We start from the raw sequence: 15,859 nt of genomic DNA on the forward strand, positions 1-15,859 counted from the left end.
TCTAGCAAAGCCTCTATAAAGCTTTGTCCTTCCAGAGAATACTTTCCCTTCTCCAAACTCATAACATTAATTATATATGCTACTGGCTCAGCAATTAATGCCTTCAAGTATTTCTTGCACTTGACCTTTATATGTTTATGCCTTGCTTTCTCCAAATGGATTGCATACTCGAGAGTTCAGGAACTGTATTTTCTCATATCCCTCCTAAAGTAAACATGAACACCCACATGGCTAAGATTGGGTAAATATTGAGATTTTTTTTTTTGATTTAAATGTTTGTTAGTGAATGTAATTTAGAATTACCAGATATAGTTTAATATAACTGATGTAAAGAATCTAGCACTTAGCACACTAAATTACTCCTGAGGGCACTTCTGAAATACTGATGGATAATATACGTTCTATATTAGTTGAAAAAAACCTTTATAGGTGGTTAGTTCTATCTCATTTCCTTGCTTCTAGTCTCTCATCGTTCTAAACTACTGACAAAATAATTTCTCTAAAAGCACATATCTAGCCATTTTGAGCACTTGTCCAAAAGTCTTCATTGCCTATAGGATAAAATGTAAAATGTAAATTCTTTAGCCTGTCAATTAAGCTTAATTGATTCCCACCTACAACTTTTCAGCTTTATTTCAGACTGTTTTCCTTCATGAACATTTTGGTCTAGCCTAAGTGGACTACTGGTATTGTAGCTGGAAGTTACCTCACTCAATTTATCTTACAGATTAAAAACAAAAAACAAAAAACTGGGGCACTCAAATAGGAAATGACTTGCCCACAGTTATATAAGTATGAAATAGCAGATTTAAGGTCTCAGAGTGCAAATTCAGCACCCCTTCCAATATACCAGACTACTGATCCCCAAAATTGACAATCCATCTTCTGCTTCTGAAGGAATGCTCTCCTATGTCTGTTATGTTTCTTCCTCCACTTCTTCACTTCTCACAATCACTATCTTTGAGTTCTCAAAGTTAAGCTAGTGTACCAACTCCTCTATGAAGTCACCTCTGACTCTCCTAGCTACTATTCAATTGATCAACAAAGAATTTACGTGCCAAGATCTGTACTAGACATCAGCTATACAAATATAACAATAATTCAGTCTTACCTCAAACTTACTAATTCCATTAGCAGGACAGGTATGAAGATTAATAAATTGGAGTGCCAAGTCTTAGTGAGTTTTAATCTTTAGTAGCTTTAAAAATGCATGAAGATTTTCAGGATACCTTTTATAAAATAAATACAGTGATTGATGATGGTGGAGGGATGGAAGGGGATTTACAACTTCAGAGCCACCAGGAAAGGCCTCTTGAAGGATGTGACCCTTGAGTTGTGCCTTGAAGGACTCCAGAAATTCCAAGGAGACTGGGCAAAAATCGAATACTATGGCCAGGGAAATGGAAGTAGATCAATTTAGACAAAGAGTAAAGCGAATATAATGTCAGTAAAGCCCTCTCAATTGAGAAGACCAGGTTGAAGACAGATTGTGGAAGGCTTCAAATGCCAAATAGGGGAGTCTTTATTTTTGTTAGTGTTTGCTACCTCATTTTACCTTGTACTGCATTATGTGCATTGTATTCACTTAATGAAAACTCCTCTGTAGCAGAGAATTTACCTTTATTATTTGTAGTCTCAGTTGGTCTAGCATGTTGATTTAGGATCTGTTTTGTCATTTACCCTTTTCCAAGACTATCACCTTTTAACCATGTCCTTCCAACTCAGATACTTTTTGGAGAAAAAAGACAGGACAAACACAAAGTATTAGTTTGCCTTTTTTTTTTTTTTGGAGTTCCTTTAGATCTACTGCATAGGACCACTGTATATGAAGCTGTCAGATGAATGAAGTCACAGGGCAGGCAAACCCATTCGCCAGAAGCTGCAGGGCATACTAAGAAAGTAATAGGAAGTTCCATGGACCAAGTTGATCAATTAACATCTTGAACACCATCTCTCTTTGGAATTGCAGTGCTTTTAATCCAGTGTTGTTCAACACCAGAAACTGATACGACTTTGTTAGTGGAAATGATATTAAAGATGAATCATCATCACCTGCTTTGGTGCTGCACCCTAAGGACCAGAGGGCCTTTTCATTTAACTCGAAGCTGAAATTTTCCATATGGAGTTTCCCCAATAGAATGTGAGCTTCTTGGAAGGAAGAAATGGCTTGATTTTCTATTTATATCCACAGTGCTTTACATCTAATAAATGCTTCATTCATTTAGGAAGGTTTGCCACATGATATATTTCCACAGTAAATTTCCGAGAAAGTTCCATATCTGATGAAAACTCTGAATGACTCAAATTATTTTCTAGGTAGTGATGATAAGTCAGAAATCTTTCTAATAGTAATTATATTACTGAATGCTGGAAGACTACTTGGCTAGGCCAACTGGCTTTCTCTCCCTACCCCACCCTAACCCTGCAGTAGAAAGAGGGAAAGGGAAGGCATCAATCATACATTTCAAATTAGAAAAGACAGCCTACAGATGAAGAATTGATGCTTAAAGAACAAGTGGCAAATAGCTGTCAAATTTGACCTATGGGAACTCATAAGGATATCTGCTTTCCTTTACACTAGTGATCTCCAAAGTAGAATATATAAATCTCAGAAAATGTAGTAGGGCAGAAGAGGAAGAAAGGAAATTGGCTAGTAGGTGGAGGTTCAGCAAATCAGAAGATGAGTCAGTTACCCCATGCTAGATATCTAATAATCAGGCACTGCTCAAATGTAACCCTATCATCCCCTTTAACCATTATTGCTCATTTTGCCTTCCCAAATTTCTTCCATTCTACTCTATCACTAAAACAATCCCAGCAGGTATGCAAATCCATCTCCCACAACCCCCAGACACCAGCATACTGATACCTTGATGCCCAGATTACCTCATGATGACTTGGTGCCCCTTGGATAGTTCTATTATCCAATGTTTCATTTCAGAAGAAAGGAGAAATATTAAATTTTATGTTTGGCTAGCCACATTGATCAAATTAACTGAATATTTAGTTCATTGCCTACACACTCACATGAAAATTTTAAAAAGTGAAAGGATCACTAATTACCAGCTCACTCTAGCTTGCTGTCATTAGGAAAGCAGCAGTTTGTTTGATTAATGTGATTGGGAAATGACCAGAAAATCTGCTGCACTACTCTAGATTTTCACTGGTTAAATAGTGATAGCCAGAGATAATTAAGTACCAAAAAAATAAAAAATAAAAGTTTTTTTTTTAAAAAGTGATATTTTCTGTTAAGAAAGTGGCTGTCAATAATAGTAGCACTGTACTTGGCTGTTATTTAAGAAGAAATTAACTTAAATCTGTTCTTTCAATATAAAGGTAATGTTTTTATGACAAGTTTTAATAATGTGACTAATAATTCCATAATGTATTTTGTTGCAAAGAAAAATGTGTACTGTCATTTACAAATCCTTATATCTTCAAAGTTTAAAAAAATAACGTTTTTCAAATGAAAAGTTTTAACAGGCCTTGAATCCATTTGTTAAAAATACTAAAACCTCCAGATTTTAACTTGCAATACAAACTTACTAGCCAAATTTCAACAACAAAAAATACTTTAGCACATCATGGATAGGACTAAAAATTAAGTATCATGATTTAGTTAAGTATTTACTTTTTCCACTTGGTCCTTTGCAATTTTTTTTTTCAAGCTAAGTTTACCATTAGAACCCAATATTCAAATTAACTTAACCTGGGACCATGCATGTACAATAATAGTTGTAATATATTATATATATTATTATACATGCCTAGAACCTTGCATGTACACTAACAGATGTAATTTATTATATATATGATTACACATAAGTCCGTATTTATAATATACATAAACAGTGTCCCGAAAGTGGTTTAAAATTATATACCTCTCTATACATAAATTATAATCTTCATATATGCATATCTCTACATATCTATCTAACATATCTATATACACATCTACACAAATAGATTTGGATATCTAAATCTACATCTGTAAGTACCTAGTTAACTTCCTATATAACTAGATAGTAGTTGATCTGGAAATAGATCTATGTATAGAGATATATAACATAAACAGATGTATATCGAGATATAGATACACATATACACACGTAGATAGACACCCACATACATGAGGAGTACATGCTTCAAAATGTTTTTCCTGAAATGGGTGACCACTAGACCTCACTACCCTGGACCCAGGGTATGGTACTGTCCTCAAGGCTACTTTACAAAAACGTCGCGCAAATAGAGCGGAGCCCTCGGCTGAGGGGCTGAGGGGTAAGAAGGTACATTCATTCATCCCGCCGAGATGGATTCCCCCTCTCCCGCCCACCCGAGCTAAGTGCGGCCCAGACCCGGCCGAAGGCGGGGGCAGCCTGGCGGCTCCGGCCTCCTGCCTGCGCTCACCTGCGGGGGGGGCGTAAGCCCGGCGGGGGAGCGAGAGCCCGGGGGCTGACTCGGCTTGGCTACCCGGTCCTAAGGGGGCAGCAGGGAGAAGGCAAGGACGGCGTGGAAAGCTCCCGCCACCAGCCCCAAGCCGAAAGCAGCTTCGCCACATGGCACCTTTGGATGGGGATAGGGATCAATCGAAGAGGGGACGGAAGGGTGGAAGAGAGAGCTCCCAAAATTTTCCGGTTTGGGTAGTTGCACTGGACCTGCCTGCAGAATTCTCCCACTGCAGGAGAAGTTCAATTTCTTCAGGACGCCGCCATCTGACCCCAAGCTACTACCGGCCAGTCACCTTCGCGCCCCTTCAGCCAATCAGCGTCACGAACGCGTTCCGCCTCTAAGCAAAGACTACACATCCCAGAAGGCTTTTGACCTCTCGACACGTGTGGCCCACGCCAACCAATAGGGAGAAGCGGCGACTAAAACTGCTCCCGCCCCCTCGCCGGGTCGGAGCCAATTGGCCTGAATTAGTGAATGTGTGTATGTGTGTGTAAGTATGTGTGTGGGTGGGGGGGTTTTGGGTCTGTGTGCGCTTGCGCGTGTGAGTGTGTAAGTAGGGGCGGGGAGGGGGGGGCAACCTGGGAAGGGGAGGCCCTGTTCTTTAGTCCTCCGGCACCCGTCGGCGGCTGGGAGTAGCTAGTCGGCCAATAGCGGGGTGGGCGTCCCTCTCTTCCCTCCCTTCCTCCCTCCCCTCCCTTCCTCATCCCGCGCGCCTGCGCGCGCCCGGCCCCCTCAGTCAGCCCGCCCTCCTCCGGCTCCCGCGCGGCGGCCGCGGCGGCTTCTCCCCCCCTCCCCGGCTTTCCCTTCCCCCCTCCTCTCCCTTCCCCTCCCCCCTCCCCCACCCCACCGCCCTGGCTCCGGGGGACCCCGAGATGCCGGTCCGCACTGAGTGTCCCCCGCCGGCCGGAGCCTCGGCTGCCTCCGCCGCGTCCCTCATCCCGCCGCCCCCCATCAACACCCAGCAGCCCGGCGTGGCTACCAGCCTCCTCTACAGCGGTTCCAAGTTCCGCGGCCACCAGAAGAGCAAGGGGAACTCGTACGACGTGGAGGTGGTGCTGCAGGTACCGGGCCCGAGCGGGCGAGCGGCGGGCGGGCGGGCGAGCGGCCTCCTCCGGCCCCGGCGCGGGCCCGGGCCTTCTCCCCTTCCTCCTTTCCTTCTTCCTCTTGTGTTCTCGCTCCTGCCCCGCACGCCCGTACCCCGCAGCCAGCAGCTCCTGACCAGGACAGCGTCCTTCCTACCGCTTCCTTCCCCCGTGTTCTGGCCTCCTTTCCGTACCCTCTGGCCGTCTCACCCCCCACCCCCTTCTCCTCTGCCTTCCTATTCCTCACCAATACTCGGGCCGCCTCTTCTCTTCACTTTGGGCGCCCATCAAGCCCTTGTCTCCTTTCCCAGCTCACTCTCTCCATATCCTGGCCTCCTGGAACTCTTTCCCGGTTTCCATCCCATCCCACTTCCCCATTGTTAGAGCCTTCACTGACACCCATCCACCAACCAATGGGGGAGGGGGCTCCTCTTCACTACATCCTCATCTTTCTTCCCTTCACATATTCTTAGCTCTCTTTCTCAATTCCTTCTTCCCAAAAAGACTTCTGTCCTTCCCCATCCCCATGCTCACTCTTTCTGATTCACCTACTGACCACTCTTCCCCCTTTCTCTGTTCATGTCAGATTCTGTCCTTTCCCTTCCTCACCTCAGCCTCCCATAATATTCACCTGTACTACCCTTTTCAACTTCACCCCACTATCCTGTAGACTCTGGCCTCTGTCATCCCTCATGCCCATCACTTTTTTACCCTGAAAACATTCACCTACTATTCACTCTTTTTAGCCTTTATCTACACACATCAGATTTCATACTTACCTAATATCTATCATCACTTCTTCCAGGGCCCTCACATTCTCTTGAGTCCTACCTACTAACCACTTTTTCTCTATATAAATCAGGTGCTATTTTATTCAGTCCTTATATTGCTCCAGTCTACGAGACCTCCACCTTTCTCCGAGTTCACAAGACATATTCCTAGTCTCTTATTATTCATTAGAATAGGCTTTGATCCTGCATACTCTTCTTACTCCACAGAGAACTTGCTCATTTCCTCCTCATCCAGTTTCTATTGTTGGATTGAACATCTGGAGATCTACTACCTAGTTGACATAATCAGTGAAGCCTTACAACTTTGCCCCACTTTCTTCCATAACTCATCTCTATTTCCTCATACACCTGATCAACAACCACTCCCACTTTTCCTGAAGGGGGAAGGTCTGATTAGTCCCTCCTAAAAAAGCTTCTCCCTTTAAACAGCACTCATGCTGTGAACCTTATTTAAAGAGATCCTCCTTCCTTCTTACATCAGTTCCCTTACTGAGCTGACTGGAAATCTTTCCAAGCAGATGTACAATTTAGGAGGGATGTGCCCAAGATGGTAATGTGAAATGTTTCACTGGTTGGATGAAAGGGATGGACAACTTAGATTGTCTTTACCCTTTCCTTATTTTTTCTTTGGTCTAAGAGGTCTTGCATATTGTTTCAGATCAAATAGGTCTTTATTCAAAAAACAAGTGGGGAGTCCTTCTTTTGTTAACTTTAGGGCAGGGGTTAACCTTTTTTTAATCATGGATCCCCTTTGTCTGCCTGGGGAAACCTATGAACCTGAAGAAAGGGGCAGCAAACACCTTTCCATTCCAGAAAAGAATATTTATTTCCAAAAGACAAGGAAAAGGGACTTGCTTAGTGCTTCTTCCTGAATTTTGGAAACAGTATGTAACAGGCTTTCTATTTCCCAAATTTTGTATCCTTTATAAAGAGTAAGTTGCAAATGTCTTTTATAATATGTCACGAAAATCTTCTTAGTGAAAGCTCTAGAGAATGGCCATTAATTGTAAAGATGAAAGAGTTTTTGTGTTTCTTGTCCCCAAATTCCACTTTGTGGGTTCTTTTCATGAAAACAGCTGTCAGTAAAGTATAGAAGTCAGTCTGGTTTGATGTATCTTTTGACATTAATCAGTTCAGTAATTAACTTTTTCACATTTGAGGACAATCTTAAAAGTTTTAGGCAAGTTTATCATTAAAAAGGACAAGAATAAGTCTACTAAATTTGATATTTTATATCAGGATGAGGAATGGAAGTTTAAAGCAGCTAACAGTAAAAGCCCATGGATGATGGCTGTAAGAGGGCTCAAAGGTAGCTACCTTAATATAAGTTATAGTCACATCAAGAAAAGGCTGTAGTTGTTCTGCAGGTGAATTGGTGAGGTAGATGTTTATCATAGAAACTAGCCTTCTTATTGCTTCATCTCCCAGGATTCCTTTCTCAGATGAGAAATCTGGGAACTTCCCTCCCTGTGGCTTATTTCCTTCTACCATTTTCATTTTTGAGATTCTGTTGAAAGGAGTTCTGTAACCATCATATATTTTGTTGGGTCCATTTTTTTTTTTTTTTATTGCTTTCAGTGTACTTCTTGCAGTCCAAGAAGCCAAGTATAAAGGAAGTCTTAGGATATTGTGAAAGAATATAAAAAGAGTAGCTTTTGGTTATGAGTGTGCTGTGTGACTTCTTTTTGCTAAATGTTTTATTTTATCTTTTTCACCCACACCTCAGTTAAAATTCTCATTATGGTATACATTAAGTTAATCTTCTTGTTAATTCCAGACTTTATAATGGTTAGTTTGGATAGAATGGATGAAATACAGGGTAAAATGTAGGACATTCTGGTTCTTTTATGTTACTTTTGAAAAATATTAGCCAGGTCACAACTACAGAAGTAAAAAACAAAACCAGCAACTCAGTTCAGCAAGTATCTGTATCACCCAGTTATCTTTCCTTCAGTTAAGTCCTCAGATATATTGATTTCAGTGAGTGCTGCATATATACACAAGATTGTAGATTAGAACTTTATATGTTATTTATAATTTAGGCAGTGCTGTGTAGTGGAAAGCGCATTGTTGATCTTAGAATTAGAAAGACCTAACTCAACTCTGCCCCCAACCAACCAGCTGTGACCTTGAGAAAAGCATTTAATTTTTTCATCCATAAAATGGGAATGATTTTATATATGCTAAATATCATAGTGCTGATGGTCCAGTGAAATAATATCTATGACTCCAAGAAATATGAGAGCATTTTATAATTGTGAAGTGATATAGAGATATATACATGAATATAATAGTAAAAGTTTTTGTTGCAACTTGCTAAAGCCAGGTCAGTTTCATGATACACACCAGATTCCTAATACTTTGGAAGTATTTAAAATACAGTTTTCATGTATCATACCTTATTAAGTCACATCAAATCATGCTCAAATACTTTGTCTCCATAGGAGAAGACTTATTTTGATACATAGGATCCTGTGGTCTAGAATTGAAAGATCCCAGATACCAACTTCTACTTTCAGATGTGAGGACCGTGAGGTCCAGGGGATTTTTGAGTTGTCTGTGGGTTACATACAGGGGCTGAGGTAGGATTGGAAGCCCAGGGTTTCTATTTCCCAATATATAATTTATAAGTATTTGTATTTCATTCACAAAATCTCTTTAATCTCCCTATCTTCCAGCTGTTACAAAGATGTTCCAAATACCTCAACACTTGAATCTTGATGTTGGGGGGCGTTTTGTGGTTTTTTAAAAATCCCAAGTGTCTGTTTTGAAGATGGATGTAGCATATTAAATTCCAAAATATAGACATCTAACCATTCTGGTAGAAATGCTCCAGTAAATGTTGATACTAACCTTTAAATTGTTATAATAAAAGTTATGATAAGTTGTGATTTAAATAATAAATATAAAAATTATACATATACAATTATACATACATATGTGTGTGTGTGTGTGTGTGTTTGTGTGTATGTATGTAAATTTTCCTTCAAAGTGCTTTCTATGCATTTGAATTTTTTTTAAGACAAAAATAGTATTTCGGTTACTAGCAGCCCCATTTTACATCATGTCCTGCCAGTTTCATGTTAAATAATCGAAGATGGTGTCTTGTATAAAATAATAGAGGGAATAGGAATATATGAATAAATTGTCTTATTATAAGACCAGTAATTTAGTATAGAGAAATTGAAACAAGGGTCAGAGTTATTTTGAAAAAGAGTTAAAACTGAAAGAATTACAAACAGGAGGTTGTTTTATATCATCTTGTAAGAAAGAGCTTTTTTTCAGTTCTCTATATATGTATATGTATACATACTATAGTATGTATGTATGTATAGTATAGTATGTATACTGTGTATATAGAACTGGATAGAGAAAGCTTAATGCCTGATGACAATTGAAAAGTGCTCCCTAAAGTCTTCCACCCTAATAGCACACAGTCATGTATCAAAAGAGTTCTTTGGGAAACCAGCAGGCAGAATATAGTATTAAATTCTAGACCAAATAAAAGGTCTGAGAAATAGTGTTTTTGGTCGATCCATATGTCAGTAGATAGAAGTCTTGGACCAGTCTCTGTCGTGTCCATCCTTTTAAAAAGTTAGAAGGGTAATGGGCAAAGTTCTTGAGTAACAACTTTTTGAAGTGATAGTGACTTTTCATTTTCCTCCTCTGTAAATTGTTGAGGAAAGTAAAGTCAAGTCTCAGAAATTCCATGACTTTATGAAGTCATAAGTTGTAACAACATCATTGAACCTATTCATGTGTTTTTATATTTCAGGTCAGATTTCTGAAAGCAACCTTAACCCTCTTAGATTATAGACAGACTCATGTAGGAAAAACTATGAGACAATCACTTAGAAGCTGCATTCTCCATTGCTAATAGACTTGGATATCTGATGTCTCCAAAACCAGCAGATTATAATAAGGAAGAGTTGAGAGCAGCTGTCTGCTTAAGATATCTCATTGAAAGGGAGGAAACAAAAGTTCTCAAACTAGAATCCAGTGAGCATGGACTAAATAAGCCAAAATAGCCCAGGAACATTTCTCTTTAAGAGCAAATTGCCTTGTGAACTTTAATAATGTTACTTTATAAGTATTACTGTATTTCAGTATATAATTGACATCATGATGTGATCTTGAGTCAAGAAAATGTTAAATTATGCTCACTGTTATTTATCTAAGAAGAAAGGCAGTGTTAATAACTTTTTTTTTTTAAGAAATGTTCCCATCCCAAAATGGTTAAATGAAATTTTATTCCTTAGACTAATTTTCAGATACCTAGAAAACATACTCCTTTTAGCAACACAAAATGTTAATGGGATTTATAATTTTTTTTTGTATGGTTTTATTAATAGTGAGCCAGAGGGAATGATGGCAAGACAGACAGAAAAGGATTTAGTGATTGAGTGGAGACAATACTCCTAAAGTTGGTGAAAAGTAGCCATGAGATAGAATAAAGAGTAATAAGTTGAGAGTAAAGTCTGGTACCAGGCATATAAATACAGTAGAGGTTTCACCTAGAGTAAGTTGATGTATGTATATAAGGAGATAATAGGAGATTTTTGTTGAAAACACCCAGATGATGTTTGAGTATGTCTTTCTTGTTCAAGAAAAGCCTTTTAATCTTGATCTTTAGTTAAAGAAAGTTTTACAGTGTCATAAAGAAGTTTGCCTGATTAGAAGGAGAATACATAGGAAAGTATCATAATTCATTAGTAAGCATTTATTAGTTACATATCATGTATTGGGAATTGTGCACTAATTGCTGAATTAATGTTTTAAAAAGTTTTTACTTCTGGATAAATTTTTGAATAATGATGATCTCATCCATGGTTGTAGAGTATAGTCTTGCTTGATAGAATGTAATAAGTCCCAGAATACTCCATAGCTTTAAAGAGTAATTGTTAGAGTTATCTTTTGCTTTACACTTCTTTAACAGGATTGTATGTATTCTTTCTAGCATGTGGATATGGAGAACTCTTATCTTTGTGGATACTTGAAGATTAAAGGCCTTACCGAGGTAAGCATTCTATTAAAGTTAACTGGAAAATAATCAGCATTAAAAAGTTTTGTCTAATTAAGGGAAGGAAATTTCAGCTTCTGGATTCCAGATTAAAACTACTACTAGCTAAACTCTCTTATTTCAAGGTTAATTAGAAACAGGATTTTGAAATTGCTAGTTAAATAATTTTCTGAAATTTCTGGTTGCTAAGATAGTGACTACAATTTTGACTAGAGCATGTGAACAGGAATTTTGTGCTCTTCCATGGACCCTTATTTTCCATTTTTTAAAAAAATGTCTTTTAAATGCCAAAAGCAATAGTTTTCCTTTATTCACAGCACAATATTCTTTGCCATGAGGAATAACAGCATATTAAAGATTTAAATTGGCAATACAATGGGAGGTTTGGGAGACTTGGATAATATGTAGTTTCCCTTTGAGTTGTTTTGTAAGTTTGTAATCTCACATATTTTGAAGTTGGCATTTACATATGATAGACAGGCTCTGTTTTGTGAATACTATATGTAAAATGTATGTTAAAATTATTTTTAAATTTTTTTTTGCAACAACATAATTTCCAGATGTTTGTGGTATACCTTTAGTATGACTGCTAAGTAAAGCATTGGAACTGGCTCTCTAATCATGTGTGGGAAAGATAGGAACACCTAAAATAGCTAGAAGTAATGGGATATCAGGATTTACCTTAGAATCTTGGCCACCTTAAGCTCAGCTTAAATTAAAGTTTATCAGTGGTATTGCTTGTCTTAAAATATTTAAGAGATTTCTGTTTTTTGGGGGTTTTTTTGTTGTTTTTCTCTTATTTTCCTTTTCTTCCTCCTTCTCAAAAAGTCATTCCTGATACCAAATAGTTTTTAAAAATAGGAAGAAAAAAAAGAGCTTATATTTTACTTAGTGGCCAATAAAAATCAATAATGATTTTTAAGCAAAAGAATGTGACCAGAGTTATACATAAGTAAAATCAATTTGTAAGCAATATAAAAGATAGGAGAGGCAAGCATGGAATAGTGGACAGTTGAACTTGGAAGTCAGGAAGAAATATTTGTCTCAAATCCCGCCTTTGACACTTACTAGCTGTTTGACCAGAGGGAGGTCACTTAACCTCTATCTAGTCACTTACTAGCTGTTTGACCAGAGGGAGGTCACTTAACCTCTATCTTAAACTCTGTAAGACTTGAAAAAAAGTAAGTGACCTGTTTCAGTAGAGGGAGTTTCCACACTGATGTCGTCTACATAGATGAACTGACAGATTGTAACCAAAAACATAATAAAATTTTAAAATGAATTATGGATTAGAGTAAGAAGAGGAAAGAGAAATGGAGTAGGGATTAAGAAGGTAATTGTAAATATCAGAGAGGTGGGGAGGAGGGGGATGATAATGAAAGTTTTTAACTCAGTGAATGGTAATGGGAAATTGGATGTAAGAGAGGTGAAAGCTTTGCTGAGATGGCATTAACAGAAATTTTTAAGTCTGAGGTAGAGTATGAATATCATTGCATATGTTTAGGGAGACTGTGTTAGGTAGGGGTTCTTAACCTTTTCTTGTGATATGGGGCTTTGGGGTAGTCTCTTAAAGCATCTGGCCCCCTTCTCAGAATATATCTTCAGATATTGAAAGAAATGTTAAATTACAGTTAGAGATTAGTGTATTTAAATTTAAATGTTGTTGGGTTTTTTTCCCCTAAATTCACAGATTACTTGAATTCTATCCAAGAACTCTAGATTAAGATCTAGGCTGTTGGTGAATGTACCTCCCAGGGAAATTTCCTATTTTAACTTTGCTGACTTTATAACTGTTGAACTTGCTTCTCTTATTTAGCAGTGTATTGGTATAATTTATCACTATCATAATAGAGCTAAAAATTTTCTATTTATGGGCAAAAATGCTTTTAAAAGAGAAAAAATGTTAAAAAAAATTTGTTTAAAATTGGGTTTATATGGTCTCAAATAGTATGTAATCCTTTCTAAATTGTGAAAACTTTGTAAGTGGGACATAAGCTCTGTTTTTCATTTCCATGGCAGTATTTTCAGTATTTTTATTTTGTATCTAGATCTTTTAACTTTTAAAAAACAAAAGTTGGATGTAAGTCAATGTGTACAGCAGTTATTTCTTTTTGGGGGAATTGTGTAGTTTAAAATCGTATACAATCCTATCCAAATTTTTTTTTTCTCAATAGTATTTTATTTTTCCAATTTTGTGTAAAGATAGTTTTCAGCATTCATTTTTGTAAGATTTTGAGTTCCAAATTTTTAATCCCTTCCTCCTCTGCCTCTTCCTTCCTCAAGACAGCAAGCAGTCTGATATAAGTTATACATGTACAATCATTTTTTAAAATTTCCATACAAGTTATGTTGTGAAAGAAAAATCAGAAAAAAAGGGAAAACCACAGGAAAGAAACAACCAAAACAACAGAAAGGTGAAAATAGGATATTTTGATCTTTATTCAATCTTCATAGAGTTCTTTCTTTGGATGTGGATGGCATTTTCTATTCCAGGTTCTCTTGGAATTTGTCTTGGACCACTGTATTGCTGAGAAATGCTAAATCTTATCATAGTTGATCATCACATAATCTTAATGTACAATGTACAATATTCTCTTGGCTCTGTTTACTTCATTCAGCATCAGTTCGTTTAAATTTTTCCAAACTTTTCTGAAATCAACCTGCTTATTTCTTACAGAATGTTATATCATAGCTTATTCAGTCATTCCCTAATTGTTTATCACTGTTTACAGTTTCATGCCACCACAAAAAGAAGTGCTTCAAACGTTTTAAGTACTTAGGCCTTTTCTCTCTTTTATCTATTTGGGATACAGACCCAATAGTGATACTGCTAGTAAAGGATAAGTTTGATAACCCTTTGGGTATTCTGTCTAAATAAAAAAAAAACAACTTTGTAAATAGACCACTAAAAACATCTCTTTTTCTTGGTAGTGTTTTCAGTATTTTATATAGAGTCTGTCTTTAATTGTTGAAGAAGAAAAGTTGAATGTATAGCAATCATATCTTTTCCAATTATAACAAATTGAGAAAAAGGTCAAACCATTTTTATTTAAAGTCATGATAGTCAACCAATAGAAGTTCCTTTCATACTTGTGTACATCGGAGACTGATGAAAAAATGATGATCTACTTAACAGAAATAGCTATTTCTAGAAGTATAGAGAAAAAAATCTTCCTTCAGATTAATTCATTTTAAACTAGAACTTTCTTGGGAATTTGAAAGCAAGAATGCTCATTTTTCTTTTCCGGCCTGCAAATAAGCAGAAAAATGAAAATTAAAACTAGTGTTAGTTATTTAATCTATTTTGTTTGTCTTGTCGATTTGACAACTAAGTGTAAGTGAAGTTTTTTTTAAAAGACTTCATTCCATTAAAGAAACATTTATTAAATATCTGCAAGTGCAAGAGGCTCTGATAGGTAGAAGTATAAAAATAACAGCTCATTTTTATTCTAACAGAAGGTTAGTATTGAAATAGAGGACTTGAGGTCAAATCTTGTCTTAAATGCTTATTCTCTCTGTGCCCTTGAAGAGTCATTTAGTATCTTTGAACTTTAGTTTTCTTATCTATAATATCAGGGGATTTGAGAAATTTACCTCTGAAGTTCCTTCCAACATTGTATCTGTGATTCCATAATCAAGAAAGTTACATTCTACTAGGGTATATAAAACATGTTCACAAATGAGTGACCACTGACAACTGGAAGGATGAAAGGAAGTTTCCTAGACAATGTGGCACTTGATAAGGTGTGCTCATGCCAATCTGGTAGTTCAGACTTGGAATTGGAATGAAATGAGACTCTTGTTGTAAGCTATATAACATTTAACAGAAGGAAGTTTGCTCAACAATAATGTGGGAAGGGCATTTAGCTGTAGTGACAGTTGACTTGGTTACAGCTCCCCTTTCCCCTGTGTTTGTTAGGCAGTGGAATTCTATCAAGCCTAAGGAATACCTCTTAATTGTGTGTTGAATTTTTCTCCTTTAAGCAACCAGGAAACTCTGTTAATACTTTTGAGCCTGAGTTTCCTGAACCTCTTATATCTCAAGGGTTGCTTCATTGCTTTTTTTAGGGGAAAACTAGGGTTTGTGGCAGGAATCTTCTGCTCTACTACCATGGGTTCTAAATAGATTAGTAGTAGAGATTACTCTTATTCCTTCCCACCTCTTGAGGGCCTAAAGGCGTTTTAAGGGATCTTCCCCATGTTAATTGTCCTTAGAGGCATTAACTACCAATTTCTGAGCATCCTTCACCTTGAGGATGTAGGGACCCTGTTATGCAAAGGTAGCACTTGGAGGTAGAGACATCAGACAGAGCTTCTCAGAGAAACTGGAACCAGAAAATCCAGGCTTTATCTTACGTTTTGAAAGACCCATGTCCCAGGTCTTCATTTAAGTAACCAAGGTGGATAAACTAAGGTTTTAGAGAGATTGAAGGGGTAATTTCAGTTTACAGTGAATCTCCTGATGTAAAGCAGTGCTGATAAGAGTAGGAGCAGTGCCAGAAACATCAGAGTGCCAA

The 15,859-nt window shown here is 37.6% G+C and overlaps 2 protein-coding genes across 5 annotated transcripts in view; one reads left to right on the plus strand and one right to left on the minus strand.

Annotated features, from left to right (window-relative positions):
* ATPAF2 (ATP synthase mitochondrial F1 complex assembly factor 2) overlaps positions 1–4,839 on the minus strand; it is a 42,797-nt gene extending 37,958 nt beyond the window's left edge. The window contains exon 1 of one of the 4 annotated variants that reach the window (XM_051997726.1): positions 4,408–4,839. In XM_051997726.1, the coding sequence (XP_051853686.1) occupies positions 4,408–4,558 (151 nt within the window). In that variant the 5' untranslated portion in view covers positions 4,559–4,839. The remainder of the gene's footprint in view (positions 1–4,407) is intronic. The other 3 variants (XM_051997746.1, XM_051997736.1, XM_051997755.1) reach the window with 3 other exon arrangements.
* A 225-nt stretch (positions 4,840–5,064) lies between these two features.
* GID4 (GID complex subunit 4 homolog) overlaps positions 5,065–15,859 on the plus strand; it is a 45,247-nt gene continuing 34,452 nt past the window's right edge. Inside the window, exons 1-2 of the mRNA XM_051997777.1 lie at positions 5,065–5,510; positions 11,280–11,339. Coding sequence (XP_051853737.1) covers positions 5,322–5,510; positions 11,280–11,339 — 249 coding nt within the window. The 5' untranslated portion in view covers positions 5,065–5,321. The remainder of the gene's footprint in view (positions 5,511–11,279; positions 11,340–15,859) is intronic.

Source organism: Antechinus flavipes, chromosome 1 (genome assembly GCF_016432865.1).
Source record: "Antechinus flavipes isolate AdamAnt ecotype Samford, QLD, Australia chromosome 1, AdamAnt_v2, whole genome shotgun sequence".
NCBI lineage: Eukaryota > Metazoa > Chordata > Mammalia > Dasyuromorphia > Dasyuridae > Antechinus > Antechinus flavipes.